The 17,486-nt window shown below is 45.8% G+C and overlaps 2 protein-coding genes across 9 annotated transcripts in view; one reads left to right on the forward strand and one right to left on the reverse strand.

Moving 5' to 3' along the window:
* The window catches only part of KIF24 (kinesin family member 24), a 61,285-nt gene extending 49,356 nt beyond the window's left edge, over positions 1-11,929 (forward strand). For all 4 annotated transcript variants that reach the window (XM_061613255.1, XM_061613260.1, XM_061613271.1 and 1 more), the window contains exons 11-13: positions 2,342-4,666; positions 5,496-5,589; positions 8,788-11,929. In XM_061613255.1, coding sequence (XP_061469239.1) covers positions 2,342-4,666; positions 5,496-5,589; positions 8,788-8,928 — 2,560 coding nt within the window. In that variant the 3' untranslated portion in view covers positions 8,929-11,929. The remainder of the gene's footprint in view (positions 1-2,341; positions 4,667-5,495; positions 5,590-8,787) is intronic.
* UBAP1 (ubiquitin associated protein 1) overlaps positions 11,768-17,486 on the reverse strand; it is a 42,726-nt gene continuing 37,007 nt past the window's right edge. For all 5 annotated transcript variants that reach the window (XM_061613304.1, XM_061613274.1, XM_061613294.1 and 2 more), the window contains exons 5-7: positions 15,321-15,521; positions 14,509-14,610; positions 11,768-13,000 (exon numbers count right to left, since the gene is read on the reverse strand). In XM_061613304.1, coding sequence (XP_061469288.1) covers positions 12,863-13,000; positions 14,509-14,610; positions 15,321-15,521 — 441 coding nt within the window. In that variant the 3' untranslated portion in view covers positions 11,768-12,862. The remainder of the gene's footprint in view (positions 13,001-14,508; positions 14,611-15,320; positions 15,522-17,486) is intronic.

Below are 17,486 nucleotides of genomic sequence, written 5' to 3' on the forward strand. Positions count from 1 at the left end.
TCTGATAAACTGGGAGGTAAAGTCTCTTATGAATAACATGCAACAGCAACTTTAACAGCAGTCTACTAATGTGTTACCAGTTCCAAATCTACATCCTCTACTAATCCATCCAAATAATTTTAATAATATTAAAGAGATCCTATTGAAATTTGTAGCCAGTAATTTATTCTATGTATACCAGTGTTGTGTAGTGGTTAAGATGTTGGACTATGACCTCGGAGACCAGGGTTCAAATCCCCATACAGCCATGGAGCTCACTGGGTGACCCTGGGATAGTCTCAGCCTCAGAGGAAGGCAAGGGTAAACCCCCTCTGAATACCGCTTACCATGAAAACCCTATTCATAGGGTCACCATAAGTCCATTTCCATTTCATATCAATAGCAGTTTCTAAAATGTCTTGATTTGATTGCTTTCTAATAAATATGCAAATATATTAATAATGATTTTGTACATCTTGAGGACATTGCTGTCATGTTTAGAGAGGTTACAATCATCTTGGGTACATTTGTCCACATACACTGGTCTTCTCCACTGCTAAATCCCTTCCTGAGGAAACAATGAATTGCAGTATTACTGATAATTAAAATAGGTCTTTCCTGTAAGTGCTCTCCTGTTTGGTGAAGAATTCTAAAATTGGGTTCTCTCTTTGGCAGATGAAACCTTTCTCCCCCCCTTTTTTTATGGTTGTACTGCCTTTCTTTTGAGGGAACTAGCTGGTCTTTTCCTCAGTGCCCAAGAATCTGTTTTCTGTGCTCAGTGCAGATTACACTCCCCATCTGCTGTACAACAGACCCTGTTTTTCAAAAACTGGGAGGGTGGATTGGTGTCCTTTAGCTTGAGATCTCTGTGCTTAATCTCCTTGTTTCTGGTTGCATGATTGTTATTTAAAGCCAGACTTGGCAATATGGCACATGTGTGTATTTACAACACACAACAAGTGGCAACTGCCCTTTAGAGCCTGCTCGCTGTCTCTGGGATCTAGGATCAGTTCTATCCACTCTGGGGATCTGATCCATTCCTGGGCCCTGTAAATCTGATCAGCAGTACTGGATCCTGCTGTTGCCAGGATCTCAACACCACACACCTTCTGCCTATGCTGAATAAATGCCAGCATCAACAAAGGAATTCTGGGATTTGTAGCCGTTGAGAGAGCTTGGAAGTGGCAAGTCCTAAAGTCCCCTGCTTCGCTGCTCTTTAAAGCTGGGTCAACTATCCCCCTCCCAATTTTTGCATGGCCATTCAGCCCCCAGAAAAATGTGTGTGTGTGTGATAGCTGATTACTTCTTTTCACTTCTTGCTGTCCCTTCAAGCAGTGGTTTGGCTGCTCTCAGCAGTAGCCCGGTCTCATTCAGAAAGATGGGCAGGCAGCTGAGGCCAGCCAAGCTGCTGTTTTACGCAGCACCAGCAGAAGGATTTTTTTCCTGATAAAAGGAACAAACACACTCTCAGCACCATCATACTTAAAGATCAGACACACCCTGGAATTTTTTTGAATTCATTCGCCACCCAAAAATTTATCTAAATAGGGGCGTTTACCTCACCCCAGAACACATGACAGTGCCCTAGGGCACTCTCTCTCTGTGCTCTAGCGGAGGGCCTAGGCCACCTCTCAGTACTCATTGATTCATGTCACTGTTTGTGAACAGCTCCAGCCAAACTTGCAGATTCTGGAAAACCCAAATGGAAACATACATGCAAGGCAGAATGTTTGGATTAATATCGTCAAGCATGATTACTAGTTTAGTCTCATGTCTCTGCACCTCCCTCCACCTTGGCTGACCTCCAGCTTGCCACCAAAGGCACCACCTCCCACTGACTAACCCTGGCAGTGCACCCCCTCCTCCCCTATGCTTGCGCTTACCGCCTCTTCTCTGTACTGTGGTTTACACTTCTGCAAAGTGTACGAAAGAAACTCAACAGGAGAGATTGTATTTCACCAGCAGATGGAGAAATCTAGCAGAAGGGCACTGGAACTCCACAGTTCTGTATATTTTTATATGAGCTTTAAGAGAGTTCCTCCTACCAGTGTAGCGCCATTGGTTCTGATGGAACTGCACCAGGATGAGCCCGCCTTAAAGGTGTCCACTTAGATGGCTAGTGTAGAGGTAGAGCTACGAATTGGGAAGTCCGTAGTTCAGGATTTCCCTTCTACCATGAGCTGACCAGGTGGCTGTGGTATGGGGATCTGTCTTGCATGGTCGCTGCCAGGGCTGCAACAAGATAATGTATCTCAAATGCTCTGAGCACTGGTAAGTACTATACACAGGTATTAAGCAACAGTAAATACTGAACATGGTCTGAAATAATTTCTTTGTCTAATGTCCAGTTTTTCGTTGCCAGGGTGAAAGAGTTGAAGAGAGGGTTGAAATGTTGCACGCCTGTTGCAAGCAGGCGGCGAACTCCAGGCAGCATGTCTCCCAAACGCATACAGAGTTCTTGTTCACAAGGTGGGGAAAAGAGCTCTCCTAAGAAAGTAAAGCTGGGGCTGCAGCATCCCCCAACACCTCTAGCTTCAAGGGTGAAGGCTTCGCCATTGCTTTTTCATCCACTGCACCCGCCTTTCTCTTCTACCCCCAAAGGACAGGCCCGCAAAGGGCATTTTGGTGCACAGTGGCTTGGCTGCACCAGCCCGGTTAAAGTTCTGAGGGCAGCTCCACCGGGCAAAAAGACAACAGAGGACCCAACGGAGCTGCATTCTGGGAAGAGCAACATTGGGAAGGACTTTGCGGCCAGGAGAGAAGGTGGCCAAGGAGACAGACAGCGCATCAAGTGCCTGAGAGCACAACCGGTGCAGAAGCAGCTCGTTTCTAGAGCAGACTTTTCCCTTGGTGGCACAGAGCCTCCGTCAGCCCACCTGGAGAAAGGTGTGAGAGTGTTTGCAGAGCAGTGCGCTGCAGCCTGGACAAGTCTCCCGCCACATCAGAAAGACAGGGAGCAACACCTCCGCCTTTACCACCAGCAATTCCAGCAGCCTCCGATCCTGCAGCAGAAACTGGACTACCAGCCGCTAGAGAAATTCTTGGCCCAGTATAAGCCTCAGGAGATTCGGGTGAAGCCGGAGCCCCCTTGCCAGACTCCCGTGTCTCCTCCTCAGTATCACGATGAAATGATGCAGCTGGAGGATCTGGAGGACAGCGACTTCAGTGAGGATTCCTTCTCTGCTGGCCCCAGCCAGGAGAAGCCTGAGGTGGAGGCTGGGGGGGAATGCAGCCAGGGAGGGTCCTTCTTCCTCCACCAGAGAGAATGCGGCGAAAGTTGGGAAGTCCAGGGCGGACAAAGCCTATTTTTCAAACCGTGTGGGCTTGAGAATAAAGGGGCAGCTGTGCCAAGGGCGGAGGAGGCTGTTAGCTTTGAGGAAGCCAACAACTGTCATTCCGACTGGAGCACAGAAGAAACCCCGGCACTCGATTCCTCTCCAAAGAATGACATGCCAGAGAAACCTTACTGCTCACAGGACAGTATTATGTGTAACAGGATGAGCACCAAAGAATTGCTTCTTGGGCAAAAGCAACTCAAATGTATAGATTTACCTCTAAGTTGCCCCGGTGAGTGCTTCCCCGGGCCTGAAAAGGCAGCACAAAGTCCACCTTTGGCCCCCCCGCTGGGAACCCTAAGTTGCTCTGCTGATGACCTGATGGGAAGCAGACATGGTCCGCTGTCAGGAATTGCAGGGAAAAAGCATCTCCAAACAGGAACAGACCTTTGTGGAACTCTGGATTTCTCCGTGGACGTTGCTGCTAGAGGGGTGAGTCCTTTGGGGGTGTCCCTTCTCAGCACTGGGACTACAGACAGGCCAGAAGACGACCCTTCCCTCCAGGGGCAAGAGAGGGCTCTGCCGAAGGAGGGGATGGTGGAGGAGAAACCCTTTAGCCCCAGAAAGCAATTGGATGAGGGCACCAGGCATCTTCATGGGGAAGAACTCCCCCCTGCACCCAGCTTGCATGAAGCAGGTCACTGGAGGAGAAAAGCTGACCAGGTGCTCTCTCCACAAGGCAACCCCAAGTGGCACTCTCAGTCTTGTCACAGTCCAAAGGTTTCTTCTCCCTTGGGGGGTGCATCAGGCTTGACTGAACCTTATGGTTGTGTTTGTGGATACTCTCCCAGAGACGCAGGCCTGGTCGATCTCCTCTCTCGACATGCAGACAGCGGGGACACCTTGCTCCTAAGTAACCTACAGTTCAGTGAGTATCTGGCTAGCCCACAGTATGATGCAGACACCGAAGCGACCGGGATTGCCTCCTTGAGCTGCTCAGGGCAATTCAGCCTGGATGAAGAAGGTGATTCCAAGCCCACGACACATCTCAAACATACTGACGCAATGGGAAAGGCTTCCATTTCCAGTGCACTGTCCAACTCTCACGATGCAGGAAACAAGGAGCCCTCTGGGGAGAGCGTTACACCGTGGCCCAGCTTGGGTCTTGGGAAACTGGAACTTGGCTATTCGCAGAAAGCGTTCAAGTTAACATTCAGTGGCAAGAAAATGGGTTTCCTTAAGAACAAATTTACTCAGAATATGTTTACACACATGCCTTCTGATGACACAGAACAGGATTCAAGGGTTGCCTCCGAGGGGATGAACTCCAAGTCTCCCAAGACCTCACTGAATTCTTCTAGTCTACAGGATTTGTCTCAAAGCTCACCCCAGTATAAGGAAGCTTTGGGAAGGTGAGTTTTCTGGATTCTCGTTTCCCGCCACACCACCAGTTTGCAAGAGAGAGTTGGCTGTTGCAACGGTTGGCAGCTGATGGGAAATTTATAAGCCAGGGGTTCCCAAACGCACCACCACCACCATGGACCACTTGAAAATTGCTGAGGATCTTGGCAGACCACTTAATATTTTTTCCCAGTTGTAGTAATTGTAATGCCCTGTGCTAGATGCGGTATGATTTTTAATTTTATTTTATTGTTTCTTATTTCTCATACATTGTAAATATTGTCTAATACAATAAGATACAATATAAAATAAAAGAAGCAATAAAATACAATTAAATCAGTATGAATATTTCATATGGTGGATGTGCTATTTCCCACCTTGAGCCACAAATTCACTGATATGCTGCAGGCTGCCTGAATGACGCTCATAGGCCACAGTTTGGGAACCCTTGTTCTAAGCCACACCCCTTGCAGAGAGCACAATCCACCACCGCTTCCTCAGCAACTTCCCCTGTGTTTCTAGTATAGTAATAAAGGGACTGAGCAGTGAAGAAGCTCCCACTTCCTTCTGCAGTATAGGGATAATTAGATGGACTGGGCGGTGGTAAGAATGACTGGCAAGGTGAACATGCTCTGAATGCTCAAGACGAAAGCAAGGCCACATACTGTCTGTTCGTGGCTTTTCCCCTGCCCAGGAACAGTATGTCAGGGTGGCCGTAGGAGGCCCCTGGCAAGCTGGTTAGCCTCTGTAGGGCAAACCTGAGAACTGCCAAAGGTGGCTGCAGTGAGTAATGCCAAGGACTCTGTTACCAAGGTTGTTGTTTTTAATATTGCCCAATAGGCAGTTTGTGCTCCAAATCCATCAGGAACAGCTGGACGAAATGGCCCTCCTATGTTTTCAGGAAGAGAGCTTGATCAGTAAGGTGTCGGACTTGGTGAGTGTGTTTGAAGGTTCTTCAAAGCCCCCTGCAGCCGTGTTTATTTCTACATGGATCATCTCTTCTTGTTGCTGAGACTGCAGAAGCTCTATACTGGGTGCAGAGTCTTCTGGGTTCATAAGGGGGACACCCTTTAGTAAAAATTAAAAAAACAATCTTGGCATTCATTTGGGGGGGGACTTCGCCTGACAGAAGAAGCCAACCTGAAAGGCCATTGCCAGCTCCCTTTCCTGATAGTCAGCAAACTGAATATCGGCAAGGAAGGTCAAAGAGAGGGACTGCACAGAGAGCTTCCTGGCAGCAGCAGGGATTATCTGTAAAAACAAAACAAAAAAACACCTCCCAACTTGGCTGAACCTTTAAGATATTTGAAAGTGCCTAGTTAGGAGAATTTCAAAAGACTCCCAACTTCCAAACCATACAGAACTCTTCAGGCCCATCTTTGGATGATGTCTTGCATTTTAAGTATTTGTCGAAGAGCATTTATGAAAACTCTCAGTGAGGCTGGTTCTTAATTCTGCAGTAGCAGAAAGGGTGTATGGGGGCAGCTTCTTGGCCCAAACCTTTTGAAGACAACAAAGATGCACAGAGGCACCCTTGTGGCAGCTTCCTGCATTTAATAGGGGTAGGTCATGGCCTATAGCAGAGACAGGGAAACTGCATCCAGCCAGGGGACCAGACAGTAACCCCTCCCCCTATCCCCTGTGGACCACTTTTGACATGTGGGCAGTTCCACCCTCAAGTCAACAGCATGTCACTGACATCAGGTAACAAGTTAAAGGGGTTCACTGTCAGCACCAATCAGCTGATTGAACCACTTTGTCCATTTAAAGATGCAGTTTAGATTGAAACCACACCTGCAAACGGACAATTGCAAAGGGGCTTGCTGTCAGTAAGCCCTGCTTGCCAGCTCCCAATTGTTCCTTTGCAGCTACGTCTTTATCTGCTTCACACCTGACATCAGGTGTGGGACAGGTGGGCTTGCTTTAGGGGAAAATGGCCTCACAGACCAAATGAAGGCTCTTTCTGGGCCTAATTAAGCCTGTAGGTTGGAGGTTCTGGTCTACAGCAGCTTATGCTGCTCTTACCATAAAGTTCCCATGCTTGTGCTGCTGCCTGAACCTGAGTTTCAAATGTGTATATTTTTTCTACAATTTGGAGGGATAGAGCTTGACCGTGTGACTGACCGCTCTTGCCCTACTTTGCTCAGTCTATAAGCCACTTCAGTAGGTGTTGTGCAGCAGGACATGTTCTGGGGCAACGTTTCTGTTCCCAATTTCATTTACTGCTTTTTAGTTGACAGTATTGTTTAATTCATCTACAAATTACCTGTGATAGTGCTGCTGTAGTTTTTCTGCACATACATTTGTTAGTGGCAACAGATCAGTATCCTGCCCTAGCTTTCATCTGTTTCCTTTGGGGGCTGGAGGGTCTAAAGCCTGAAAAAATGGTTTCCATTTTTTGGACAAGGTTTGATAAAATCTCTAAAGTTAGAAGGGGTCACTGTACATTGGGATATAGGTCCTTGCCATTCCTACCAGTTTTAGTAATATCTAAGGGAATATACACAAATGTACATAATTTACTCATTGCAACTTTTCTTAATGCAGAACTTTTTTAAAAAAAAGCTTTTTTTAAGCACACAAAGCCCTGCTCAAGATATTTGAGAGTATGGCTGGGTGTATTCCACAGGTTCATGAATATATAGAAACCGTTGGAATAGGGTTGGAATAGGATGCTATTGGAGGTCACTGATTCATAGCGTCGCCATAAGTCGTAATTGACTTGAAGGCACATAACAACAACAAAGTCAAAATCTTTGTTCACTAGGAGTGTACTTTCACTTGCCCACTTGGTTGTAGAGGAAATCCCAGTGTGTGCTTTGCTAATTCAATACCAAAGAGAGGCTTCAGGACAGGCCTTTGGTGTGGGGTAAGGAAGGCAAAGAGGAATGTTTGTCCTTGGCCTTGTTTTGTGCCCCCTTCTTGTCAACTTCTGTCCTGCCATCACCATACTGAACAACAATCTAGTAAATAAAATTAATAGAAATACGCACATTTTCTTCTGACCTTGCGTGGTTGGGAATTTTGCAATTATAGTCCCTAATTCTCAGCAAGTTTCACTCATTTCCTGCTCCAGGTGTGACTTATTTCTCAAAAAATCTTTCCTGAAAAATCCTTGAGATGTGTGGTTTAGAGATAATTACTACAATAATGCATAACTGTGTGCCTAAAATTTAAAGTGATTAACGGAGCAATCCTAACCTCCCAGGTAGCTGAGGTGTTGTTTGAGCAGGCAGTTCTCCCTCTCTGGGGGCAGAACAGATCTTTGGTTGAAGTGCCCCCCCCCCCGTGTTGCTGTGGAAAGATCTGCTACCATGGCTGACCTGCAGGTAGTGCTCCAAGTTCAGTGAGGGCAGGAATGGGGTGTGGCCATAGACCTTGTAGAACTGCAGGATCTGAATTCTCCTCAGTCCCAGGGCACACCCACAAATAGGTTTAGCAATAATACACCAGTCCTGGGAAGAAAACTGAAGTGGGGGGATATATGGATATAGGAAGCAGAAATAGGGCTTTGGATATAGCAGAGACTCTACCCTTTTGAAGGAATATTTTGCTACAGAGCAGTCCCACTGCTCTTGGCAGAAGAATTTTGTGGTAATGTCCCAAAGCACTCCAGGGCGAGAAATGGTTTCAGCTTAAAAGCCTCAAAATGCAAATATCCTGTCAGAGCTCAGAATTCAAGTACATTTTTTCCATTCAAGTTTCTGATCTGTGAAACTGACCTTGTACCTTTTACTCAAATGGAACCTTATCAAGCCTGGAGGCGATTATTAAAAGGCAATTTAATAGCCATCTTCAAATATTTGAAAGGCTGTTGCAGATGATGGAGGGGGAAACCAGCAGTTAAATTTACAAGAAAGGGTATTTCAACTAAATACTAGCAAAAACTGCCTAACAGTACAAGCTGCCGTGGACGGTTGTTGGCCTCTCCTTTGCTAGAGGTAGCCAGGCCAAGATTCTAGGACCACTTATTGGAGATTCTGCAGCAGTGAAATTCCTTCAGAGGCAGAAGCCTGGACTAGATGACCTTTGAGGTGACATTCAATTCAGATTCTAAAAACACTCTTCATGGTCTCTAACAAGCACATTCCCCCATCCTTATTTCCTACTGACTTTGTTTTTCTTCTGTTAGGATTTCGAAGACTTTGTGACACAACTAGATGACATCCTGCTGCTGAAATCAAAATCCATTCACAGGTTGCGAACTCAGTTGCAGCCTTTCTTGGCTGCTCCTGCGAGTGGGACGGCACCAGACCACTTCCTCATGCAATAGCTGTGGACATGCATGGCCTTCAGCAGCCAGCATCTCAAGGCAGGGAGGACTACTTCTTTGTGGCACATGTTCTAGGGAAGGACTATGGGTTAGCTTCAGCAGTAGCAGAAGAAACTCAGCGGCAGCCTGTGCACTTCGTGTGCTTTGCCATTCACACATAGACTCGACCTTGGTGGCCAAGTCATTGGGAAGTGGAAAAAGTGATCCCACAATCATCCCAACAACTGCTCATGTTAATGGCAGTTTTTTGTACTTTCCCCCTGCCCTACCCAAACCACAAACCAGCTGGGCGATCAGGCAGTGTGTTTTGAAGAAGAGGTACCAGTTGCCACCAAAGTAATACAATCCACTGCATGGCTGCTCTGTGGCAGCTTAGGGCTTCTAAAGTATCAAATGAGACAGTGGAGCTGGTGGAGCATTGAAGGCAGGGACACAGACTACTTACATCCATACAGTTATCCCTGTCTTCCCTTCCACCCCGGTTTACCAAACATTCTACATTAACGCCTTGGCTATCTACTCATCAGGTGCTTGCACACCAAGTGATTTCAGTCACTGCGATGCTGCTGCGTTGAGCATCACTGTGCTTCACGCACTATGACCTTCAAGATCCTTGTGAAGATGACTTAGGAGAAACAGGCTGTCAGACTGCAAGAGGGAAAGCAGGGTGACATGTTGCCTGAAGCTTTTACATGACTGTCGTAAAGATCACTTGCCTAACAACGCTGTGAAATTGGTGCCTCGCTAGACAAGATTTCTAAGCAGGAACTTTTCATTAAGCCACCCTACCTATCCTGCCTGCCAAAAGAATTTGTGAATTCTTAGTTTATGGTAACAACCACAAGAGGAAGCAGAACTTTGGACAGTAACCTTGTAGGCACTTCAGGGGCTTTTCCAAGATGGACTGAAAGGAAATATAAAAGGATTCACAAAAGTGGTAACAGAAGCTTGAGATGCTAAAACCCCCAATGAGACAATATAAGGTCGTGAGCCAGTACACTCTAAAACCTGGCAATACCTGGATACCATCGTGCTATACATCACTGTAGCAGTTTTTCATTTGTTTCCTTCTGTGCATCAGGGAGAAAGTATATTGAGGAGTTGAGATTTAGTCTGTCTAGCTTGCAGTTTCTGAAAGGTAGCTTTGCGTTTATTAATGGAGCCTTCTGTCCAGAGGCTCATCTAAGCCAGAAGCTTGCTAGTCAGGCAGCTATATGGTCCTGCCTGTGGTACCTCTAGACTGCAAACATGCTCCATTTGAAAGAAGGAGTGTTGTCATTCACATGACACAAGAGGCCGTAGCCTAATCTCACCTTTTTCTTGCTTGGCCTTTGTGACTTTGACACAGCCCTTCAGAGGCTATAGCACTGATCTCTTTACTGCAGATCAGGCCCAACCCAGGGACTTCCATTAGCACCCCACAGCTTCAGGGCTCAGTGAGTAGAGCTTTCAAGTATAAAGGCAGCAAGGACGCTGCTTCTACTTTTCAGTACTGCACAGCTTAGCCAATTAGTAAAATGGTTGAGAATCTAGGTTAGCAACTTGACACAAGAGCTTTGCACTAAATACGTGGAAATGTTTCTAAAGGTTTTGAAAGGTAGTGCACCCCAACTCCTGGAAGGTAAAGTGAATGGAGTTAGAATGAGTTTTAGTATGCATGTCACTTTTATACCGAGTTTTTAATTGAAGTAAAAAGATAATTGAGCAAAACTTGCACAGCAATCTAAATTGTGTCATTAAATACTCTGATAAAATGTAATCTATGTTTGATTGCAAAAGGATTTCACATCAGGGCAGAAGCGCTAAATACCAGCACCAGCAGCTCAGAAACATACACTGGATGTACAACTGGATCAGTAGCTGCCTTTGGCTGCAGAGATGAGAGGCTGACAGCATCCTGCTTGCAAGTCATGGAAGGAAACTGAGCAGCAGCAGCAGCACAGGCCCCCTGGAGGGTGGAAAGTGGGCAGGCTTTTATGCCAACACATATGCAGTGTGTGGCTAATTATATTTTCTTGTGCTCTGTCCACATGGCTAAGTGCCATCACTGTGGCTGCAGGATCAGCACATAATTAGGCTCACATATGCAGAGAGACTACAGTGTAAACAGCACCCTTGCCTCAGATGTCACTCAGTAATTATTGTCTTAAAGCTGTTGGATCCCTCCAGTTAGCAGAGGCAAGTTGCCATTAGGAAAGTGGTAGGCCAACCACAAGGAGTCGCTTAAGCAGTGAGGGGGTTTTGTGTGTGTGTGTGCGTGCATGGCCAATAGTTACAATATATCTCAGGCATGAAAAGATGTGGATCAGGGGCACGGGGCTCTGCTCCCAATTGAAAAGTGCAGAAACTCAGGTCTTTATTGCCAGTCATCACATCCTGTAGAATGGGACGGTAGTTTAATATATGAGATTTAGTTTCCTTTCTGCTCGGACGTGACATGGTAAGTTTAAACCTGATTCCAACATTCAAGTCACAAAGCCACTGTTAACCGTCACTGGACACTGTGCAGCTGCTGCATGTTCCTATAGTGAACCATGAACTCTAGAGGTCAATCCCACTCTGATCCCTTATGATGACTCACTTGAAGACAGAAGCAAATCAGATATTGAAATGGTTTGGTGGTGGGGTGTTACCCAATTGGGGGATCCAGAGTGCTGAAAGTGTTTTTATACTGTGCTTACTGAAATCTCTGTAGTGACTTAGGAAAAAACCCTCCAAACCTGGAACTTTGAGACGTCTCAAGATGTTCTTACGTTATAGGAGAGTTAATTAGCTACAGCCATTCCAGATTCAGTCATTTCTTCTCCCTGCTACAGCCCGAAAGCAGGACACCACAAGCCACATTTTAAGGTTTTATTAGTATCTCTTTCTGCAGAACCAAAATACTTAGCAAATTACTCCAAAGATCAAGACTGCTTATATTTTATGTATTTAGATCTTTAACCATGTACAACATAATACACTTTTGTACTATCAAAACCTAAAGTCTGATTCCTATTACTAGGATGTTAATAGATTAATGATAACTATAACAGTGCGAAAAAATGGAACCAATGCGGTGAAGATTAAAAAGAAAGTGCTTGAAAGATAGACTTCCAATTTCACACTGCGTAACTATTTTAAACTGATGATCAGCTGATTTCCCAGAAGGGCCTCTGCTTAAATAAAAAAACTACCACCCTGGGGAGGACAGGAAAGTACCGAGGTTCGAGTCTCTTTCCCCAGGCTTAAAAAAACAGCCAGTGGACGAGGGGTCCAAATTGGGATTCACAGCTTACCTGTTCTGAGAACGTATTTATTCAAGCACTGGCAAGAATGTGAGCAGCCAGAGCCAACACACCAGAAAAAGAAGCAATACAGCTTCTCTATGCATAGCGGCAGTTTCAGAACCAGTGTCACACTAAGTTACATGCTAACCTTAAACCAAAGACTCCCCTCTCCACTGAACAAAACTGAAATTCCATTGCACTAAAGGTAGACTTCTGTTAATCTTGACCGAGGGTCAATGTTTTCAGTACAAGCAGACACACAAATGAAAGCAGCTTCAAGGAGCCAAAGCATTGTTCGTTTCAGAGCCAGGCTGATACTTCTCTGACCGAGTCCAGTGCAAGATGTGGGGGTGGGGTGGGGGAGATATACAACTAGCCTGGTCTGACTATGTACAACTCCAGTCAAGATTCTCCGTGGCCTAGCCAAAAAAAGGAAACTCAGGAAAGGACACTTAAACTTTAATTGAAGAAAGCAGCCTGGGCTCTCTCCGATGGGAATGGCATACTGGATTGATGTGTGCCAACGGACCAGCTCTCTCAGCATCCAGGAAAGGCAGAATCCTTGCGGTGTTGTCCTCCTTCCCGCACCTGCAGGGAGAGCCACATGATGATGGCGGTAAATGGTCTGGTTGGCAGGGCAAGGCTTGTGCTCCGCCCAGCACTCTTCAACTGGCTCCTGCCCGGGTCATTAGATCTTCCAGTGCATTTTCCTGGTCGTTGTGCAATAATAAAACCTCTTTAATGTCTTTCAGTTCAAATCCCATTTCTTTAAATTTACTCATTAGCTGGAGAAGTTCCGTCGTCTGAGGAAGAGAAAAGGAAGAGGATACCTTTAAGAGCATTCTAGGAAGAGACCTCATCTGGACAAAAGACTGCTTAGACCCCACTAAGTGTTTCTAGGTAGGCAAAGTCTTCCATTAAGGAACAGCCATGGAAAAGCCAGAGCCTGATGCAACAACTTCCAAGACATGTTATTTAATTACAAATTTGTGTCCAACCAATAAAAGATACTTAACTGGAATTAACATCAAATCAATTTAAAAAACTGAACCGTAAAAGAGCAGAGGCACTGAATTGATTGGAGAGTAAGACCAAGCAGCTAATTGAGATTAAATGCCTGCCTAAAATAGGTCCTTGAAAGGAGTGAACCACAAAATATAGAGATTGACTGATCTCCTAGGGCAGAAAGTTCTCAGCAATCTGGGCAATATACACATAAGATAAAACTGTATGAAGCCAGTATGATTTGTCATTAGGAAGTTTGGATATCATACCCGAAACAGATAAGGCCGCTATTATGTTAACCAAGTGATTGGAGGTCCAATAAACTGAAGCTGAATTCTGACAAGAGTGCAGCACTACTGGTGGGCAGTTCTTGTATCTGAAAATTGGGTGTATGGGGTGTTGATGGAGTTGTACTCCATCTGAAGAAACAGATCTGCAGTCTAGAATACTTCTGGATCCAGCACTGTCACTTGAGACCCAGGTGGCAAGCAGTGTGTACTGGCTTTGCAAGACCCAATAAGTGATTGCTGGGTCTTGTGCAACCCATTGAAAAGGGCCCAGAGCGCTATGAAAGGCTTTGTGGGTTGTGCACTTGCCTGCATGGTTTGATTCAAATGGGTCACCCAACATCACTGACCTGTCAAATTTGGCCTGTGGGGAGCATGGGAGCAAACAACCTGACCAGCTGGTCAGATCCAGTTCACCCTTCATCCACACTGTAGATTCTACAGCAACACTTTTGGTTATGTTGTCTGAGTATGAAACTAGACATAACAGCTATTTTCCAATGGATTCTGAGTAGCAAAGTCCACCAGCTTGGCCCATTGAGCCTATTCAGCAGGTCAGCTACTAAGCACCTTCTAGAGAATTTCAGAAGACCAAGATCTGTACACTATAGGAGGCAGTTGGGCTACAGGTCTCTAAGGGGTTCTCATTTCCCACATGTGTCGATCTGGCTTACCTACTGCATGCACTGGGTGTTCTTCCTACTGGGCTTGTCCCTTTTCTCAGATGTTGTCATGAAAAGTGCCAAACCCTAGCCACATCCTGAGCCAGCCATGAGGTTAAGGAAAGTCACCATATACCAAGGCAGAAAAGAGTGGTGAGCTGAAGGATGATTACAACAAATGAATAACAAACTACAAGTCAATCGCTTTCGGTATTCAAAATACAAGCCAGAGGATTTAACAGTCACCACAGTGAAAGAGCAGTAGTAGGAAGATCAGAAAGTTAAGCAGGTAGCACTAAGCTGAATCACAGGAGTGATTGTATAACACCAATGTGTAACCACCAATTGAGCACTCACCTTCTCCTCTGAACACTGATACATTTCAAGCGCAGCTTCTACAAGGAGTGGATCAAAGCCCTTCTCACAGAGCTGCCCATGGACAAACAGGTAATCAAGAACCTACAAGGAGGAACAGTACAGAAAGGAACTGAGACACTCTGCACTCCATGCATGATCCCACTATTACTATTTTTAACAATTAATTAAACTTCTATCCTGCCCTTCCAGGGTGGTAGGGGAGAGAGGTGGTACAAACATCTTACACCAGGTCAGACCATGAATGGATCCATCTACACCAGGAGAATCTGACCAATAGCAGGTTTCCAAGGATCATGGTAATAGCTCTTTGGCAATTACTAATTCTCAAGATCTTTTGACTGGAAATGCCAAACCTGGGATCTTCTGTAAACAAACGATGAGCTCTACTACTAAGCTATGATGTTCCTTCCTGATTGCCAGAGTTTAGAGATTCTAAATCTGACTGGTCACAAAGAACACTTGCCATCATCACAGATATAAAAGCCAACACTGCTATGGCCACAGTCTTACGTTTTGAAAACATTTTGTGGCTAGCAGTTGCCAAACACTCCCTTCCTCTTTAGTAGCACCATGGGTTCTTTCATGAGCCCAGTATTATTACCAAGTTGTGAGTAATGCAAGGCTCTATCCATATCCTTCAAGGGACCTCTGCCAATGGACATTGTCAACCCCAATACATCACATCATACAGCTCCTACCATTCAACACTCAAACTAAGCCAAATGTTGGCTTTCATCTAGCCTCGCTTCCTTTTCCTGGTTTGCTGAAAGCAGAAGAAAGACTCCTCTTACCTGTTCTATGTTCTGCCCCTTCTTCTTCATTGCCTTCAGGACGTCCTCGTAGGAATAGCCCATGTTGACAACAGTTTCGACACACTGCCGCTCACTGGAGGAAAGGGCCTGCAACACATCTACATAGATGGAGCCACTTGGCCATTTTGCACAGCTGGTGGTATTGGGCACTTGAGACATCAGGAAACTTTGGTGAGTTACCTAGTTAACAAGAGGGAAGTAAAACCCTTTCAGAAGGAGGAGGAGAGAGAAGGTGGAACACTGCTGTCCCAATGTAAGTGAGGGCAGAAGTCTTCCTATAAAACCCTTACGAGCCGTTGTACAACACTGGAGAGAGCTGGGCTTGATCTGAGGTCAAGCCCCTCCTCCCTCCATGGACAAAGGAATAATCAAGTGACAGCTCAAAAACAAGAAGTGGAGGAGAACAGGCAAGCAACTCTGGGTCCCACACAGAGTCCTCAGAGAGGCTTATCTTGGCTTGGCCAGTAACCTGAAGAGGACGTTGCTCAGCAAGGCCCATGTCTGCCACTCTGTGCTCCGTAAAGGGAGGGAGCCCATTTTATACCCTCCACCATACCAGCTCGTGACAGACACTTGGGATTGTATTCATCTGACTTCTACTCAGAGGAGACCCATTGAAATTAATGGCCTTAAATTAGTTGTGCCCGGTAATTTCAATGGATCTACTTAGTAAAAATTGGTTGAATACAACCCCATGACAAGTAAGTCCCTATTCGGTGACTAGAACAGAATGATATAATACTTAAATGTTACTGCACAAAATCCATTATTTGCTTCAGATCCCTGAACCAAAACATTGTTTTAGACTGGCTCAGAGGTGCCAAGAAAACAGGGATACAGGAGGCTGTCTTATGCAGGGTACTGCCTGCACTGACTGGCAGAGGCTCTCCAAGGTCCCAGGCAGGGAGTCTACCTAGAGATGCTGTCAAGGATTGAAGCTGGGACCTTCTGCATGCAAAGCAGACCCTACAGCACTGAGCTACGGCCCCTCCCCCCAAACAGCATGGAGACTGATTTGGGTTGTACGGCCAAAGGGCACCTTACAGAAGAGGGGTGGGGCACCGCTAGCCCACAGGCTTAACTAGGCCTGGCAGGGATCCCAATTTGGCCTGTGAAGCTGTTTCCCCACAAATCACGCCCACCTGCTCCACACCTGAAGTGGTATGTAACATCACATGTGGGCCAGGCATGGACACAGCTAGAAAGGCACAATCAGGAGCTTAAAGGAAGCTCTAGTTGCTCAGCAGGAATTCCCTCCTGCAGCCAAAGGGGCTGGAAGAAACAGCTTGAATCCAAACCATTTCCTCTGCAGAGGGAAAAATGCTCCATTTAATAAACAAAAACAGCATTTTCCCTCTTTCGAGAGCAAGCCCCCTTGAAAGCTCATCTCCAACGGAGGTTGCTGTAACCACCAATCAGCTGATCAGTGGTTACAGCAACCTCCTTTGAAGTCTGACATGTATCAATCACCAGATGTCATTATGATCATATCAGGTGATTGACATGTAGGTGATTTGGGGGGGGGGATTTGGGAATCTGGCCTAGTGGCCAGATCCAGTACCCAGCCTTTGTTACAGAGGAAGTGAGGCAATAAGGGACACTTAAACACACACACAGTAGTAGGCCTTCTACAGGACACCACTTTCTACTTTGAGGAGCTATAGGCATCTTATCAAGAGCAGGGCAGATTTTTTAAAAAATCTGCTTATTTAATCCAGATTTTAAAAGAAATTTCAGCTACATTATTTCACTTTTAAAAAATAACCTAAATTGCAATGACATCTGAACTTAAAGCAAATATATAACCTCTTAAAACTGAACTTATGACAGATTGCTTGTCTTTGTAAGGAAGAATTGTGAGGCAGTCCTCCAACAGCCATGATGCAATGCAGCACAACACACCCTTCTCTGAGCGGCTTGATAGTGGGGGCCCGGCCCCAGAACCCAGGCGATGCCTTTGTGCATCTTACCAGGATTATCACTGAGTCCCTATGGAAGACCTTGTGCTCTCTCTCGATGCCCAGTGACCAGAGTCCTGCAATATGTTCAGTTCTGAAAATGAGCATGTATGATTCTGCCACAAACGACATAAGAACATAAGAACATAAGAAGAGCCTGCTGGATCAGGCCAGTGACCCATCTAGT

The sequence above is a fragment of the Rhineura floridana genome, chromosome 1 (assembly GCF_030035675.1).
Source record: "Rhineura floridana isolate rRhiFlo1 chromosome 1, rRhiFlo1.hap2, whole genome shotgun sequence".
In the NCBI taxonomy this organism is placed as follows: Eukaryota; Metazoa; Chordata; class Lepidosauria; order Squamata; family Rhineuridae; genus Rhineura; species Rhineura floridana.